Raw genomic sequence first — 16,889 nt, 5'->3', positions numbered from 1 at the left:
GATAACCAGGGAAAGAGAAGGGCCCATTAGGGTCCAAAGTGGTAATCTGCATGAGGAGCCGGAAGATATAGGTGAGGTTTTAAATGAGTACTTTTCATCTGTATTCACTATAGAGAAGGACAATGTGGGTATAGAAATCAGGGAGGGTGACTGTGATATACTTGAACAAATTAGCATTGAGGGGGAGGAGGTATTAGCAGGCTTAAAAGTGGATATTTCCCCAGGCCCAGATGAGATCTATCCAAGGCTGCTGTGGGAGGCAAGGGAGGAGGTTGCAATTTTCAAATCCTCTTTGGCCACAGAAGAGGTGCCAGAGGACTGGAAGACAGTGGATGTGATACCATTATTCAAGAAGGGTTGTAGGGATAAACCAGGGAACTATAGGCCAGTGAGTCTAACATCAGTGGTAGGGAAAGTTTTGGAAAAAATTCTGAGGGACAGAATTAGTCTCCACTTGGAGAGGCAAGGATTAATCAAGGATAGTCAGCATGGCTTTGTCAGGGGGAGATCATGTCTAACAAATTTGATTGAATTTTTTGAGGAGGTGATTAGGTGTACAGATGAGGGTAGTGCAGTTGATGTAGTCTACATGGACTTCAGTAAGGCTTTTGACAAGGTCTCACATGGGAGCCTGGTCAAGGAGGTAAGGGCCTATGGGATCCAGGGAAATTTGGATCCAAAATTGGCTTACTGGTGGGAGGCAGAGGGTGATAGTCAAAGGTTGTTTTTGTGACAGGAAGCTTGTGTTCAGTGGCGTACTGGAGGGTTCGGTGCTGGGTCCCTTGCTGTTTGTCATGTGCATTAATGATCTAGACATGAATGTAGGAGGTATGATCAGCAAGTTCGCAGGTGCCACAAAAATTGTTGGTGTGGTAAATAGCGAGGAGCAAAGCCATATACTACAGGACGATATAGGCAGGCTGGTTAGATGGGCAGATCAGTGGCAAATGGAATTTAATCCTGAGAAGTGTGAGGTGAAGTATTTTGGGAGGACGAACAAGGCAAGGGAGTACATGATGAATGGTAGGACTTGAGGAAGTACAGAGGATCAGAGGGACCTTGGTGTGCGTGTCCATAGATCCTTGAAGGCAGCAGGACAGATAGATAAAGTGGTTAAGAAGGCATAAGGGATACTTGCCTTTAGTAGTCGAGACATTGAATACAAGAGCAGGGAGGTTATGATGGAGCTGTATAAAGCGTTAGATAGGCCACATCTGGAGTACTGTGCGCGGTTCTAGTCACCACACTATAGGATGTGATTGCACTAGAGACGGTGCAGTGGAGATTCACCAGGATGTTGCCTGGGTTGGAGCGTTGCAGCTATGAAGAGAGACTAGATAGGCTGGGGCTGTTTTCCTTGGAGCAGAGAAGGCTGAGGGGGGCCTGATTGAGGCCTGATTGTACAAAATTATGAAGGGCATAGATAGGATAGATAGAATGAAACTTTTCCCCTTAGTGGAGGGGTCAATAACCAGGGGGCATAGATTTAAGATTAAGGGGCTGAAAGGGTGATAGAGGTGGGAACACTCGACATTTAAGAAGTATTTAGATGAACACTTGAAACATCATAGCATACAAGGCCACAGGCCAAGTGCTGAAAAATGGGATTAGAGTAGACAGGGTTGATAACTGGCGCGGTCACGATGGGCCGAAGGGCCTCCTTCTGTGCTGTGCTGTAAAGCTCTATGATTTCACAAAGCTCAATATGCAATGGAGATATCTTCAGATATCATTAGCAGAGCAAAGCCGATATCTTACAGCTTTTGTTACTCTTGAAGGTGCTTCCGCACCACAAAATGCCCGATGGACCAAGTTCAGCACCTAGCACATTCCAGAAGCTCATTTGTTCAGTTTTGTCGGATGTCGAGGGGGTGCTCGGCCTACTAGACAACATCATTGTCCATGGAAGGGACAAAACAAACATGATCAGTGGGGCTGACTTGACTCTCACAACACGATTTGACATTCAACTAGGAGAAATGAACATTTGCAACACCCAAGATCAACTCTCTAGGGTACACAGTGACCACAACTAGAGTACACAGAGGTCACAGAGCCTCTTCAGAAGTTACTGCAGAAAGATGCACCATGGGAATGGATAATCACACAATGAACAGCATTTGAAACAGTAACGACATTAATGGTGAAAACAGCATCTCCGTCAATCCTCATATATTTCTACATGTGGGTTGAAATACATGTCACAACAGATGAGTCAGGAATTGAGCTGTAGTCTCACAGTACATTGAAGGAAGTGAATGACCAATCATTATGTGTCACACTCATTGTCAGAAACTTAACCTAAATGTTTTACTGGAGAGCAGGAAGCACTAGCCTGCATCTATGCTTGTGAACTTTGGCACATGTATTGCTATGGTAGAAAGTTCACTCTCTGCACCAATCACCAAGCACTGATTACATTAGCTATGTCAGGTTCTGGTCATCGACCTCTGCCCATCAACAGATGATCAGAACATCATCATCAGTACAACTTAGAGGTCCAGTATCTCACAGGTTTGCGCAATAAAGCTGATCGTGCAGCACCACAACCTCAGGTTCGTAGATCTCTCCGTGACCATCTGAGAACTTTGTAACTCAAAGGTTATTTCTGTACTTAGAGAAAGCAGATAAGCTGAATGCTAAGAAATGATCTGATATACATTTGTTTGTTGTCTAGGAAGAGTTAATTTAAAATAAGGCCTTTAGTTTTAAGGGGGAAAAGATGCAGTGTTCAATTGTCTGTGTTTGATTATGAGGGTCTGGTAATTGATCTATGCTCACTTTGCTTGATTGGTTGCTGAGTCATCAACCAGGCTTAAATTAAACAAGCACCACAAAAGCTGAGCTGGGATAAGCATGAGTGCAGGCAGCGTGTGATGTTTCTTTCATGGGTTGTGGATGTTGCTGGCAAGACCAGCTTTTGTTGCCCATCCCCAATTGCCCTTGAACATTTCAGAGGGCTGTTAAGATTCAAGCCACATTGTTGTTGGTCTGGGGTCACATCTAGGCCAAACCAGGTAACAATGGCAGATTTTACAACAATCGATGATAGTTTCATGGTCACCATTACTGAAACTAGCTTTCAATTCCAGATTATCAATTGAATTTAAATTCCACCAGCCATGGTGGGATTTGAACCCATGTCCCACAGCATTAGCCTGGGCCTCTGATTTACTAGTCCACTATTACCATTACACCACCGTCTCTCTCTCACTTAGAAACTAGTGTAATCTCTTCATTGCTCTGGAGATATACAAAATATACAACAATGGCAACGTCTACATTCACTTAATACATCAGATGGGACCTTGAATTCATATTTCATCCAAACAACAGAACATTTGACAGTGCAACAACCTCTACTGTGCTGAAGTACAGCCCAAATGATGGTGGGCTCAAGTCTCCAGTTTAAGATCTTCTGATTCAGAGGTAAAAGTGCTACCACTAAGCCAAAGTTAACACTTAAGCTTTCGCATCGCCCACTTTCTGGCAGGAGTAGACAAATGTTGCCTTATCCCATTGCCATATGTCATCCTGCCCCTCCACAAAGTATAATGATGGATATGCATCTCCAGGGTTAATCTGAATATAGCAGATGTATTGTTCTTACCTGCTCACTAAACTTGCTGAAATCTGCAAAATTTGGCTGTTGAACTTTCTCCTTCTGTTTGGCAGACACATTACTGCCCTCAGCTTTGGTAGGAATGGCAGCAATCTGCAAAAGATGACAGAGGAAAGCTTTTTGTCTGCAAGCAAGTCTTCCAGAGTTGCAGATTTGACTTCTGCAAATTTTTCTCATTCTTTCTCTTGTGAAGGGATCGAGTCCTCGCTGAAGCCAGTAATATGGGCACTGGTTGCCTTCTGTTGCCTTAAGAACTGAGTGAATCCCAGCAGGTTAATTTGTCTGGGATGGGGCTTCCACAGTCAAGTACGATCCTGTCAAACACCCTGTAACAGGTTGTTCCACAGCCGTGCTTTCACCCCAATAATGCTACAAAAAGAAATAGTGCATGTGTGATGACATGTACAGTCCCTCTCCCCTCCAAGCTCCTCAATCTTTTTGGTTACTTACAGCTAAGTGGACGAGCTAATCCACTCTGAGCCTGATGCTGAGAGGTGTGCAAGAGTAATCTCTGGACATCCATCCTCATGTTCCCTTCCTATCATGAGGATTTGACAGGTCTGTATTCAGCACCTCCCAGCAGAGCAGACAAAGTCAGGGGTCAGCAGCACATGGTGACGCTCCAACAGCTCACTACACTACTGCACTACGGGCAGCAATGAGAGAAATGAATCTCGGAACAGTAGTCAATTTTGCTCTCTGAGCCTTTTAACATGCATTGACTGCTATCCTACTCTTTGATATTTATAATCGTTTGGTAGTATTGAACTTGGGTATTGCTAAAAAATAAAGAGACATTTTGTTGAAGCTTTTCATCTTGAACTCATCAGGACAATTGCAATACCACCAATGTCAGGGGAAGCACAATTTATATTGTATGAGAAGGGTGTGCTGATTGGTTGGCAAGTGGACTCTGATTGGTACAACTGTTGCCATGGAGAATTCACCAGTTAACGGTGGCCGACAGTTAATTGCCAAGCATTGTTTGAAAGTTAAATCAGGTAGCTTGACCCTGATTGGTCAAGGCATTTCCCCGAGGAATGAACCAGCGAATGGCTGTTACTTATTTTGTTTAACTGCAACAGGTACAATGTGTGTTCATGCTCTGTCTGCAAAGTACAGGGCGCTGTGCATTAGTATATGTAGCTTCCAGTACACGCAAACGCTCCACACTATCAGCCCGACTGACAATCTTAAATTGGTTGTCAGCGTAATTTTTAGCACATCGAGGATTATTTAGCAAATGTTGTCCAATTGCGGAATCATATCTAATGTTGGACACTGTTTTGAGTTTTGCAAGCATGGGCTGTACCTTGCCCGTTGCGAACAGTGGAAGGGACATGTTTGTTTGATATGATCTGCCAGTCTTTGGGGCATAAGGCCTACATACTTGGCATCACACTGGCATTGAAGTTCATATACCACATTACTCATTTAATGAGATAGACAGAAGATCTTTTTGGCTTGAAAGCAGCATCCTGTTAGTGGCAAATACCACTCGTGTTGCTACTGCATAGTAGTGGCATGAAACAGCTAGCTTCACCTGTCACTCAAACTTTTGAGATCCTTTGCCCTTCCAGGTTAATCGGGGGTATGCCGGGCACTTTTCAGGGCCAAAAGTGACAGCCTTAAGCCCGTTCATGAATTTGCGCGATATACAGCATGAAATGATCTGATCATTCCACAGGATGTCTTTAATGCGTCCTATTTCAGCACCAAGTTTGCATGGTGAACAATGGCTTTGGTCCTATTTACGATAAGACCGATCTAATAGCACGTGGAACCGTAAGATTCCCAGCGTGTATTGGCCAGTAAAGGCAGGCTTACGGTAGACCGTCGTTTAGCTGTCAGTCACCATTAACCGGTGCACTCTCCATAGGGACGCCTCTACCAGAGTCTACTTGCCAACCAATCAGCACTCTTCTCATACAGTATAAAGTTGTTGCTTCCCCTGACATTGGTGTTCCTGCGATCGTCCTGATGGGTGCAAAATGAAAAGCTTCGACAAAATGTCTCTTCTTTGATACTTCTTGTTCTCCGCACATCACACAGGATGTAAAAAAACAAGGTGTAAAATAGGAAATAGCACCAGGGCACATTCTCAGTTCTTTCAATCTTGTCTTCTTTTCCTTGGCTAAACAGTGACAGCTACTTTTGTATCTTGAGAGACGCATTGTGCAAACATCATATTAGGCCTGCAGAGCTCTTCCGGGGTTGCTGCACCAACACATCCCCTTTCACTTAGATCAGATATAGCAAGAACTCAATTTACAATCCTAATTCTACCCCTCTACCCCTTTGTCAGTTCAATTATCATGGATTTCTTTTTGCACAGTAAAACAACTTACCACATTTAGTACTCTTGTGGTAGCACTGCACCTTACCTTGGCCATTGGAGGTCGCGGTGGGACAGCAGGAGGTGGCTGTGACCAACCAGACTTCACGGCTAATATACAAAATTTAAAAAAAATCATAAAAACAAATATTAACACCGGTCATAAGCTGTGCAATAAATTGCTAGTATGAGTACACAAAGGGATTGTTTGATACTTCCATTAACGGACGGTTAAACAGTAAATGACATCTAACTTCTAGGTTTACACAACATACTTGCTACTGTTACTTTAACAACCACGTCACTGAGAATAGTGCATTCCCAGAAGCATTATTCGTGCACCTGCAATGATGATAGTTTACAACAACTTGCATTTATCTAGTACCTATAATTGGATTAAAACTATTCAAAGGACTTCACAGGAGCATAGCCAGACAAAAATCGACATCAAAAGCAAAAAAAGGAGACATTAAGACAGGAGATCAAAAGCTTGGTCAGAGGTGAGTTTTAAGCAGGATCTGAAAGGAGGAGACAGAGATAGATAGAATTGGAGAGGCAAGGAGGTTTGGGGAGGGAACTCACAGGCACTATTCGCAGGGTGCAGGAAGTCAGAATTCTGCAAGAGGTCGAAGTTGGAGGAATGCAGCATTCGGGGAGGATTGAAGGACTGGAGGAGGTTACAGAGTTAGGGAGTTTTAGTTTTAGTACACCCTGTTAATTTTACATCATGGCACTAAGTGTACTACATCCATTTTAGTTACAACAGTCACAGGGAAATGCTACTTTGTGTAGCAAAGTGAATTCTTTAAAGTCATTGTGGTTATTTTGCATTGTTTAGATTGTTGACATGTCTCATGTCAGGATAATCAACTTACTGAGACAATGACTAGTGGAAGCATTAACCTGCATGAGGTGTAGTGACAGAATACTTACTGTATCATATGCCAGAGACAATAGGTATTAAAATGGGAAAGCACCGAACGAGGGCTGTGATTTCTAAATACAGCATGTGGTAACAATTTTGACATGATTATAACTTTAGATTTCTCTCTACCAACTTTTTAAAATGTAGGAAAATGCTTTTGAAAAATGTTCATAAACAAAGGATAAATGAAAATGAAATATCAATAGGATTGTTGCAAATCTTGATCCAAAAATGTTGCTTCAGGATATTCTCTGACGGTTTAGAGAATAAAAATATCACCCAGGCAATACAAATTAAGTGTCCCACTTTTGATTCCTGTATTGAGTTCGCAAAGTAGGCAATGGCTGAGATACATATGGTTTCAACTGGGTTGAGGACAAGAGTCAGCAAACTTCTTTCACCTGAAGAGCCTTTTAAAAAATATTTGTCCAAACCAAACCATTATAAGCAGCAAAACGAAAATTTAGCAATTGAAAACCAAATGCTTGGGAAATAGCCCAGTTTCTGTGGTAGCATGCATAATTTGCATATATAATAAATAAAATACACATATTGATTAATTATTATTAATGAGATGTCAAAGTATGTGGCTCTGGAGCTGAAGATTGTTGACCCTTGGTTTAGCAGAAGAAAACAGAGAGAAAGGATCTCGGCTGCTGGTTGCTATCCAGTGTGCACATGGATGGCAAATGATGACTAAATAAGTCGCTCGTTGATCCTTGGAACCAAGGCGTACACTAGTTTGGCCATATCAGAAGATAGCTACCTGCAGCACAGAACTGTATCAGAGCAAGATACAAAAATTTCAGGAAAAGAAAAGAGGGAGAGAATTAGAGAGGAGCAGAAGCTGAGTGCAGATTCCCAAGAAATTCAAAAAACTCTGGTTCAAAATACTTTCACGGGTTTGAAGATCTGGTAGATATATTAGTGCATCAGATACATTATCGATGAAGCAAATCTGAGTTTTGGGACAAGCATTTAAATTCACCCTAAGACCACAGGGGCAGTGTCTCAAATCTAGCTATCCAAAAACCAGCGATGTCTGAAAACTGGATATATTTTTAAGTTGCCATCACCTGCCTCTCCCTCCTCACTGACATCGTTGGTCTAACCGTACGGCTGGAAAATTCCTTGGAGTTGCTCCCATTCCACCGCCAACACTTCACTGAAGTGCAGCGGGAACCCCATTCTCATGCATAAACAGAGCTTCTGCCACACTTCCGGGAAAGTTATACTGACAGATCTGAAGCAGCTCCATAGACTTTGCTTTGCTTATCTTGCAGCAATGTCTTTCAAAACTTCCCTTTGCAATTCTTGCTTGCCATAGCCTCAACACACTCCATGCCCATCCTGACCCAAAAGCCAGCAATCAGCAACCTGGACAAATTGTGCTCAAAATTGCATTCAATTTGTGAAGGGAGTTTTAGTCAGGTTTCCTGTCAAGTTCATTTTGTACATTGGAGAATGTAAAATCTTCCTTGAACTAGGGCAATCGGGCAGTACTTTACGATACAATTGAAAAAAAGAGTTTGCATTAAAAAGGTTCAAGATATTGAAGGATGGTAACCTGATGCAATTTTATAAATATAGCTGAAAAAGGGTTCATCACAAAAAAAATAAGTATTTTACTCCAAGTGTCTAGTCCAAGCCTTGCCTAACCCTTAAATAACTGAAAATGACAAAAAAAACTGTACAGAACAATTTTTACTGACAGTAGTCAGTTTTTAAATAAGTGAAAAGATACATTTAAAAACTTTTTAAAAAGGTGCCCATTAATGCTCTTGGCACCTCAAAAAAGTTTAATTTTGAGAGTTTCTTCAAAGGCCCACAAACAGGCGAGATTAGTGGAAACTCGCCATGGTGATTGGTTCAATCTGGTTGGCATGGCCAGTTTTATGTGCAGGGTGGCTTCCAGTGCCATGGTTTTCAAACCAACGCAAAAGATTGCAGGAAAAGTAATTTGCACCGGACATTATCTGGGCTAGGAATTCCTCAGTACTTTGCGCTGGTTTGGTCAATTTTGCAAATATCAGTGCAACCTAACAGAATCTCCTGTCCAAGGCAGGAGCAAGATCACAAAGATCTGGCACATCTACCCAGAGAAGATGCACCGTGCTAATTGAACCGTCTGCTGAGCTATAGTTGTGTTGCTTATGGACATTAAGCTATGTGAAAATAAGATATAATTGGATGATATATAACAGAGGACAAGTCACTTGCAAATCTCATCTTGGGGGCTATTGAGGACTTCAAAGGCTTTCAACAAATGACGTGTTTATGTTGGATACTAAGGGCACAATTCCAGGCACAAAGCATTAAGTTCCAATGAAAATTATGCATGGTGATTTTATTTTATAATATGCAGCATAAAAAGTTAAAAGTGCAGTTGGACAAAATTACAACTATTTTATGGAAAATATACATTTTTCTGATAATAATAGTTGGGGGCCATTCTTTTATCAAATGAGCATGTGGAAAAGGGACAGCTGCTTCCACAACTAAACTCGCTCTTTTTTTAAATATTTTCATCATGGGAGGTGGTGGTCACTGGCAAGGCCAGTATTTATTGCCCATCCCAAATTGCCCTTGAGAAGCTGGTGGCGAGCTATCTTCTTCATGCACAGTGGAAGGATCACTTACCTTGGTTATCTTGTTGGAAAAGTTTATTAAGATCCAGAGAAGAGGCTCTGGAATGAGTCTTTGGAAGTCTCGGTGGCGGAGTGGGAGGCACTTCCCCTTTCTTAATAGCATCTTCAGCAGAGGTACTGGAGTATGATCTATCATGGAGAAAGGTGTACATTTTAACAAGGGCCAGAAGTGTAGCAAGATTTGTACACAAAGAGCAGTCTCCTGGCCAATAGTTACTGCTCAACCAGCACTAAACACGAATTGTCTGATCATTTATCCCGTTGCTGTTTGAGAGCTTTTGCTTGGCACAGATTAGCTGCCTTGTTTCTCATGTTACAACAATGACTATACTTCAAAAGTATTTCATTGACTGCAAAGCATGTTGGGACATTGAGATTGTGAAAGATGTTGTAGAATTGCAAGTCTTTTTTTCTTTTACACAAAGGGCTGTATACACAAAGGATATGATCAGCCGTGAAGCAATTAACTTGTGATGCTAATTGGACAAAATCATACATCAGTAATGGTCGACTTCCTAAGTGGAACTCCAGTAGATTATGCAGCTATGGTATATTCTTTGTGCTACTTTATGGGACAGAAATTCTTCTTGGGCCACTGTGTAACGGGTGATACTCTATCTGCTGCTTGTTATAGTCCACATGCAATATTCCACTGCATTGACTTCAACAGAACTGACCATCAAGTGGGGCATATATGAGGTGGCGAATGTGAACTCATTTATTTTGCACTACAACCCAAGACGACTTCTAACCTCAAGTGTCAAAGTTGGAAAAACGTGTGTAGTAAAAGGGAATGTCTAAACTGTCATCGGTCATCACGGAAGCACGGAATTGTTACAGCGTAAAAGGAGGCGGCCATTTGGCCCACCATATCTGCACCAACTCTTCAAATGAGCAACATGTGCAGTTCCATTCCCTTGCCTTCTCCCCTAACCATGCACATTCTTCCTTTCCACATAATGGTCCAATTCCCTTTCAAATGCTTCAACTGGACCTGCCCCACCACACTCTCAGGCAGTGCAGTCCAGACCCTAAACGCTCGCTGCGTGAAAATGTTTTTCCTCATGTCACCTTTGCTTCTTTTACCAATCTTCTTGATCCTTTCATGAGTGGGAACAGTTTCTCCCTATCTACTCTATCCAGACCCCTCATGATTTCGAATACCTCTATCAATTCTCCTCTCAGCCTTCTCTTCTCCAATGAAAACAATCCTAACTTCGCCAATCTATTTTCATAACTGGAGTCCCTTATCCCTGGAACTATTCTTGTGAATCTTTTCTGCACACTCTCCAATGTCTTCACATCCTTCCTAAAGTGCGGTGCCCAGAGCTGGACGCAATACTTCAGCAGAGGCCGAACTAGTGTCCTATACAAGTTCTATGTAATCTACTTGCTCTCGTCCTCCATGCCCCTATTAATAAAGCCTAGGGTACTGTATCACACTCTCAACTGGTCCTGTCACCTTCAATGACTTATGCACACATACACCAAATTCCCTTTGCTCCTCTACCCCCTTTAGAATTTATTTTATATTGTCTCTTGATGTTCTTCCTATTAAAATGAATCACCGCACACTGCACCACATTGGATGTCATCTGCCACACGTCTGCCCATTCCACCAACTAGTCTGCATCCTTTTGAAGTTCTACACTATCCTCCTCACAGTTCACAATGCTTCCAAGTTTCATCTCATCTACAAATTTTGCCCTGTACACCATGGCCTGGGTCATTAATATATCAGGAAGAGCAAGGATAACAATGCTGACCCCTGGGGAACTCCACCACAAACCTTCCTCCAACTCAGAAAACATCCAATAGCCACGACTCTGTTTCCTGTCACTCAGCCAACTTCTAAACCATGTTGCTACTGTTCCTTTTATTCCATGAGCTATAACTTTGCTCACAAGTCTGTTGTGCGGCACAGTACCAAATGCCTTTGGAAGTCTATGTACACCACATCAACAGCATTGTCCTCATCAACTCACTCTGTACCTATTCAAAAAACCCCAGCAAGTTAGTTAAACACGCTTCACTCTTAAGAAATCCATGTTGGCTTTCTTTAATTAACCCACATTTGTCCACGTGACTTAACTTTGTCCCGAATTATTGTTTCTAGGAGTTTCCCTACCAAAGTTAAATTGACTGGCCCATAATTACCAGGCTTATCTTTCCACCCTTATTTGAGCAAGGGTGTAACGTTCGCAATTCTCCAGGCTTCTGGCACCAACCCCGAATCTAAGGAGGATTGAAGGATTATGGCCAGTGCCTCCACAATTTGCACTCTCACAACCCTCGGCATCTTTGGATGCATCTCATTCGGTCCTGGTGCCTTATCTACTTTAAGTACAGACAGCCTAACCAATACCCCTCATCAATTTTAAACTCTTCTAGTGTCTGAATTACCTCCTCTTTCACCATGGCCTGGGTAGCATCTTCTTTCTTGGTAAAGACAGATGCAAAGTGTTCATTTAGTAACTCAGCTATGCCCTCCGACTCCATGTGTAAATTCCCCTTTTGCTCCTTTTATTATTTATATGCCTTAGAAGACTACCTGGGATTCCTTTTTGTGTTGGCTGCCAGCCTCTTTTCACACTCCCTCTTATTTGCTTTTTCATTGTTGAACCTTCTGTATTCACCTCGGTTGTCAATTATATTTTCTACCTGACACCTGTCATTAGCATACATTTTCTTTATCTCAATTGCTATCTCCTTTGTCATCCAGGAAGCTCTGGATTTGTTTGCCCTACCTTTCCCTTTCGAGGGAACATACCTTGACTGTGCCCGAAATACCCCTTTGAAGGTAGTCCATTATTCAGTTACCATTTTTCCTGCCAATCTTGACTCCAATTTATTTGGACCAATCTTACCAAACAGATCTGTTCTTACCCCCATTGAAGTTGGCTTTTCTCCAGTTAAATTATTTTTACTCTGGATTGTTCTTTGTCCTTTCCCATAGTTAGGCTAAACCTTATAATACAATGATCACCGCCCCCTAAATGTTCTCCTACTGATACTTAATCCACTTGGCCCATCTCATTCCCAAGAACCAGGTCTGGCAGTGCTTCCTTCCTCATTTGACTGGAAACATACTGCTGTAGAAAACTTTCCTGGACACACCCTAGGAACCCATGCCACTCACTGCCATTTACACTATTACTATCCCAGTCTATATTTGGATAATTAAAGTCCCCCATTATAACAACGCTATAATTTTTTCCACTGCTGTAATTTCCTTGCAAATTTGTTTCTCTACATCCTTCCCACTAGTTGGTGGCCCATAGACTATACAAGGCAATGTAATTACACCTTTTTTTTTGTTCCTTAGCTTTAGCTAAATAAATTCTGTCCTTGATCCCCTTCTGGGACATCCTCCTTCTCCAGCACTGCAATGCTCTCCTGAATCAATACTGCCACCCCTCCCCCCTTTTCTTCCTTTCCTATCTTTCCTGAACACCTATGACCAGGAGTATTTAACACCAAGTTCTGCCCTTCTTTGAGCCAAGTCTCTGTTACAGCCACAACATCGTATTTACACATGTCAATCTGCACACCAACCTTATTTGTCACACTATGCATTCACAGTTAATCCTGATTTAGATTTTATTACTTTCTCCCTTACTCTGACCTCACCTATTAACTTACTATTTCTTATTCTAGCGCTATCTATCTCTCCCAGCATTTTGTGCACTTTGATATTCCTCTCTGATATTTCTCCGATTCCCACACCCCTGCCAAATTAGTTTAAACCCTCCCCGATAGTACTTGCAAAATGGCTCGCAAAGAACTCAATCCCTGGCTCTACTTAGGTGCAACCCATCCAGCCTGTACAGGTCCCATCTCCCCCAGAGCCAGTCCCAATGTCTCAAGCATCTAAAGCCCTCCCTCCCACACCATCTGTCCAGCCAAGCATTCATCTGCTTTACCCTCCTATATCTATATTCACTTGCATGTGGTACTGGGAGTGTCTGGAGATTACTAATTTTGAGGGTGTGCTTGCTAATTTCCTACCTAGCTCCCTAAATTCTGACTGCAGGAGACATCCCTCCTTCTGCCTATGTCATTGGTACTATTGTGGACCTCGACTGCTGGCTGTTCACCCTCCCCCCTCAGGGTGCTCTGCAGCCGCTCAGTTACATCCCTGACACTGGCACCAGCAAGGTAACACACCATTCTGGATTCATGTCTGCAGCCACAGAAACACCTCTCTATTCCTCCAACTATCGAATCACCTATCAATATTGCTCTTCCAGTCTTCCTTGTGCCCCCCTGTACTGCTGAGCATCCGTGGTGCCATAGACTTGGCTCTGGCTGCACCCCCCAGATGAACCAACACTTTCATCAGACGGAGAGTGGGATGCCCTCAGGCCTCTTGTACTAACTGCTTGTTCCTTTTTTTTTTTACTGCCTGGTCATCATTCCCTCTCTGCACGCTCTTAAGCTTTGGGGTGACCACATCTATGAAGTGCTTTCCACAAAGCTCTCAACCTCACGGACACACGGCAGTGATGCTAGCTGCTGCTCAAGTCTCGAAACCTGGAACTCAAGCTGCTACAATTGATGACACTTACTGCACGGGAAGTGTCCTGGGGTTCCTGCATAGCACAGGGTGTGTAATCTAGAGGTCAGAGTAGCCCTGTCATTTTTCTATTTATTAGTCAACCTTGCTACTGCTAATAAACCTTACCAATAGCAATAAGTAATTGTAATAAGCCTTACCAATACATCTCACTACTATTATTAAACCTTACTAATAAATAGTAAGTTTAAATAATAGATAAATCTTACTAATACTTAACACGCCTTACGAATAGTAATAAAAAAACTTTAAAAAAAAAGTTAAAAGATAACACTCACCGACTACTCACTTACCACTTATTATTACTACTTAGTGTTTTTATTGTTTAAAATTTGCTAATGTTTAGAATCAGTCCCTGAGCAGTAATACTCACCAGCCAATCAACCTTGTGATGTCATGCCATGACTTTTGTTACCGAATGCAGCTCTAAGCTCTGATGAACCTAAAAACTTACCTTAATCTGAAGTTCGAAGGTCAGGAACTCCAGTTCCCGATGGACCTTGGGCCTTTCACACAACGTGCCGGCCAGGAACTGGCCGCACATGCACAATCCTGGTATTTTTCATTCTTTGGGCTGAGGACCTGTGTGCCTGCGCAGAAGAAGAATGGCACTAAAAAGGAAGGTAAGATGACCTGATATGGAGCACCATTAACAAGTAGGTATCCCAGAGAGAGGGACACAGCACAGAGAGAGGTCCCAAAGGGAAGTCCCAGGTAAGCAATTAAAGACAGGGGACAGGCATAGACCCCATTAAGTCAAGTTAAAAGAAAGGAGCAGAGAAATAGGCTCCAAATTCAAGGAAGAGCTGCAGGGAGCAGACTTTGAGCGTAGTGGACTTGAGAGAAGCTCTGAAGGTCCGAGAAGGCAGCCGAAGGTTGGTGACTCCATGTTGCGGGTCACTGGGGAAAATGTACCCCTTTGGAGCACTGGTGTTCTGCTTGGCACTGCCAAAGATCTGAGATTGTGTTTGGAAGGTGAAGCATGAGTGCATTTGGAGATCCAGGGGAATAGAATCTCAGAAGGCAACATTGAAACCCTGCAAGGCGGGTCATTGTTGAAGATGTCTGAGTGGGAGCGACTTTTGGAGAGAATTCCAAGGCAAGATCTTCAAACCTGGAGATTGGAAATCCTCGTGAAAAAGACGAAGTTTCAGTCAGCTTGGTTGGCTCACAATGGGACAAACATCTGTGTGAGTTGTTGAGAAATCCATGGAATCTGGCTTGGTCGCTTCTGTCATCAATTGTGTAGTGTGGTGTGTCCGGCCACAGGTTTCCTGTTAATTCACATGTACCTCATGCTTACCCTGACTGTTAGGGTATAAGATGGATATTCTAAATTGTTTTATCTTTCTGAGCTTGTATAGTAAAGCTTATTTTTGTTTCTTCCAAATCTGTGGAATCTTGTGGCTTTATTCACTTAGTGAGCATCTTGAATAACAAACTTATCTACTTTGAACAAAACATTATTTGTCCCTAACTGTATCTCACCCAATGACCCGGGGTCGGGCCAAGGATTATAACTCTCAGATTTGTGTAGAGATAGATCCCCTCTCACTGAGCTCTCGGCTTTTCACCGGCACCACTCTCACTGAGCTCTCGGCTTTTCACCGGCACCACTCTCGCTGAGCTCGTGGTTTTTCACTCACTTTGAATAGGTTTTAATGAAGAGCCATGAGAAATCAACTAGAATTAGTAATGGTGCAGCAAGAAGCTACCCACTGTGTATGGGATTTGTCTGATAAGCAAGCCTCGTTCCAAGTGCTACTTTACATAGCTAGCCTTTCAACTAATTTGTAAAGCTCACTTAACTAGTCTATTACATTTGTTCAGCTTCCACTGGGACCCAGCCATGGTTGATTAATGTGCTTGAGATAACAGTAAATCGGATAGATGATAATCGAAATGCATTGAGTATTTCAGTGCACCATAAAGCACACTCTGCATATAAATGCTCCATTATTTTAATAAACATTATATATTTAAGAAGATATTTAGTACACATAAATTACCTGGGTCTTGTTTTCCTTTTCTGGCTCCAATCCAGTTCTTCACAACCTTCAAAAACAGGAGGTCACACATTAAAAGACAGCACTCTTGAACAGAAGTAATTTATGAAAAGAAAATTAAATTATAATTGAGACTCCAAGTCATGCGTTTTTTCTAAATTTATGTACACTCAGCGAGGATCCAGATTTTCCTGTGAGCACCGCAATGGTTTTAACTATTGGTTGCCCAGTTGCCAGCTGCTCTCTTTGTCTCTCTCCCTCTCTCTCTCTCTCTTCTGGCAAAGTTTTACCACACAGTCTGTTGGCAGAATTGCATTTAGAAAAAGAAAAATGTAATGGCAAAATGATCACGCAACCCTGATTTTTGTGGCCTTCAGAATTAAGACTGATAGTGTTAGGAGCTAGTGCCCATCACCAAACTGGTAAATTTAGAAATGAAATGAGAGGTTTTAAAATACTATAAAGCTGAAGAACGAGCAATCTATATTGGTAGGGACTTGGACTATCCCCTTGCGGCAGTGAGACCAATTCGATGATTTTTATCAGCATTAAAAAGGGTGCAAATTGTTACACCTTTTAAGTGCTACCAAGATAAGTCAGACTAGAAGCAGCTTTATGAAAAATAAGAAAAAACTGTTGGCAGTCTGGGTCGAAGACCAGCACCAACACAATGTGCCTCAATTTGATATTTGTCCAGGCAAAAGCTAAAAGCTCGTACGATGACTTAAAGGATGAGCAGAGTGAGGGTTGACAGTCAGAAAGTTTCGGTGTTAGACA

At 42.3% G+C, this 16,889-nt stretch overlaps 1 protein-coding gene across 4 annotated transcripts in view; it reads right to left on the bottom strand.

Annotated features, from left to right (window-relative positions):
* Positions 1-16,889, bottom strand: part of reps2 (RALBP1 associated Eps domain containing 2) — a 216,450-nt gene that overhangs the window by 33,757 nt on the left and 165,804 nt on the right. For all 4 annotated transcript variants that reach the window (XM_078559376.1, XM_078559375.1, XM_078559377.1 and 1 more), the window contains 4 exons: positions 16,116-16,161; positions 9,523-9,659; positions 6,007-6,068; positions 3,611-3,715 (listed from right to left, as the gene is read on the bottom strand). In XM_078559376.1, coding sequence (XP_078415502.1) covers positions 3,611-3,715; positions 6,007-6,068; positions 9,523-9,659; positions 16,116-16,161 — 350 coding nt within the window. The remainder of the gene's footprint in view (positions 1-3,610; positions 3,716-6,006; positions 6,069-9,522; positions 9,660-16,115; positions 16,162-16,889) is intronic.

This window comes from Cetorhinus maximus, chromosome 16, assembly GCF_964194155.1.
Source record: "Cetorhinus maximus chromosome 16, sCetMax3.hap1.1, whole genome shotgun sequence".
In the NCBI taxonomy this organism is placed as follows: domain Eukaryota; kingdom Metazoa; phylum Chordata; class Chondrichthyes; order Lamniformes; family Cetorhinidae; genus Cetorhinus; species Cetorhinus maximus.
The sequence above is the reverse complement of the archived record's forward strand: the minus strand, read 5'-3'. Positions and strand labels throughout refer to the sequence as shown.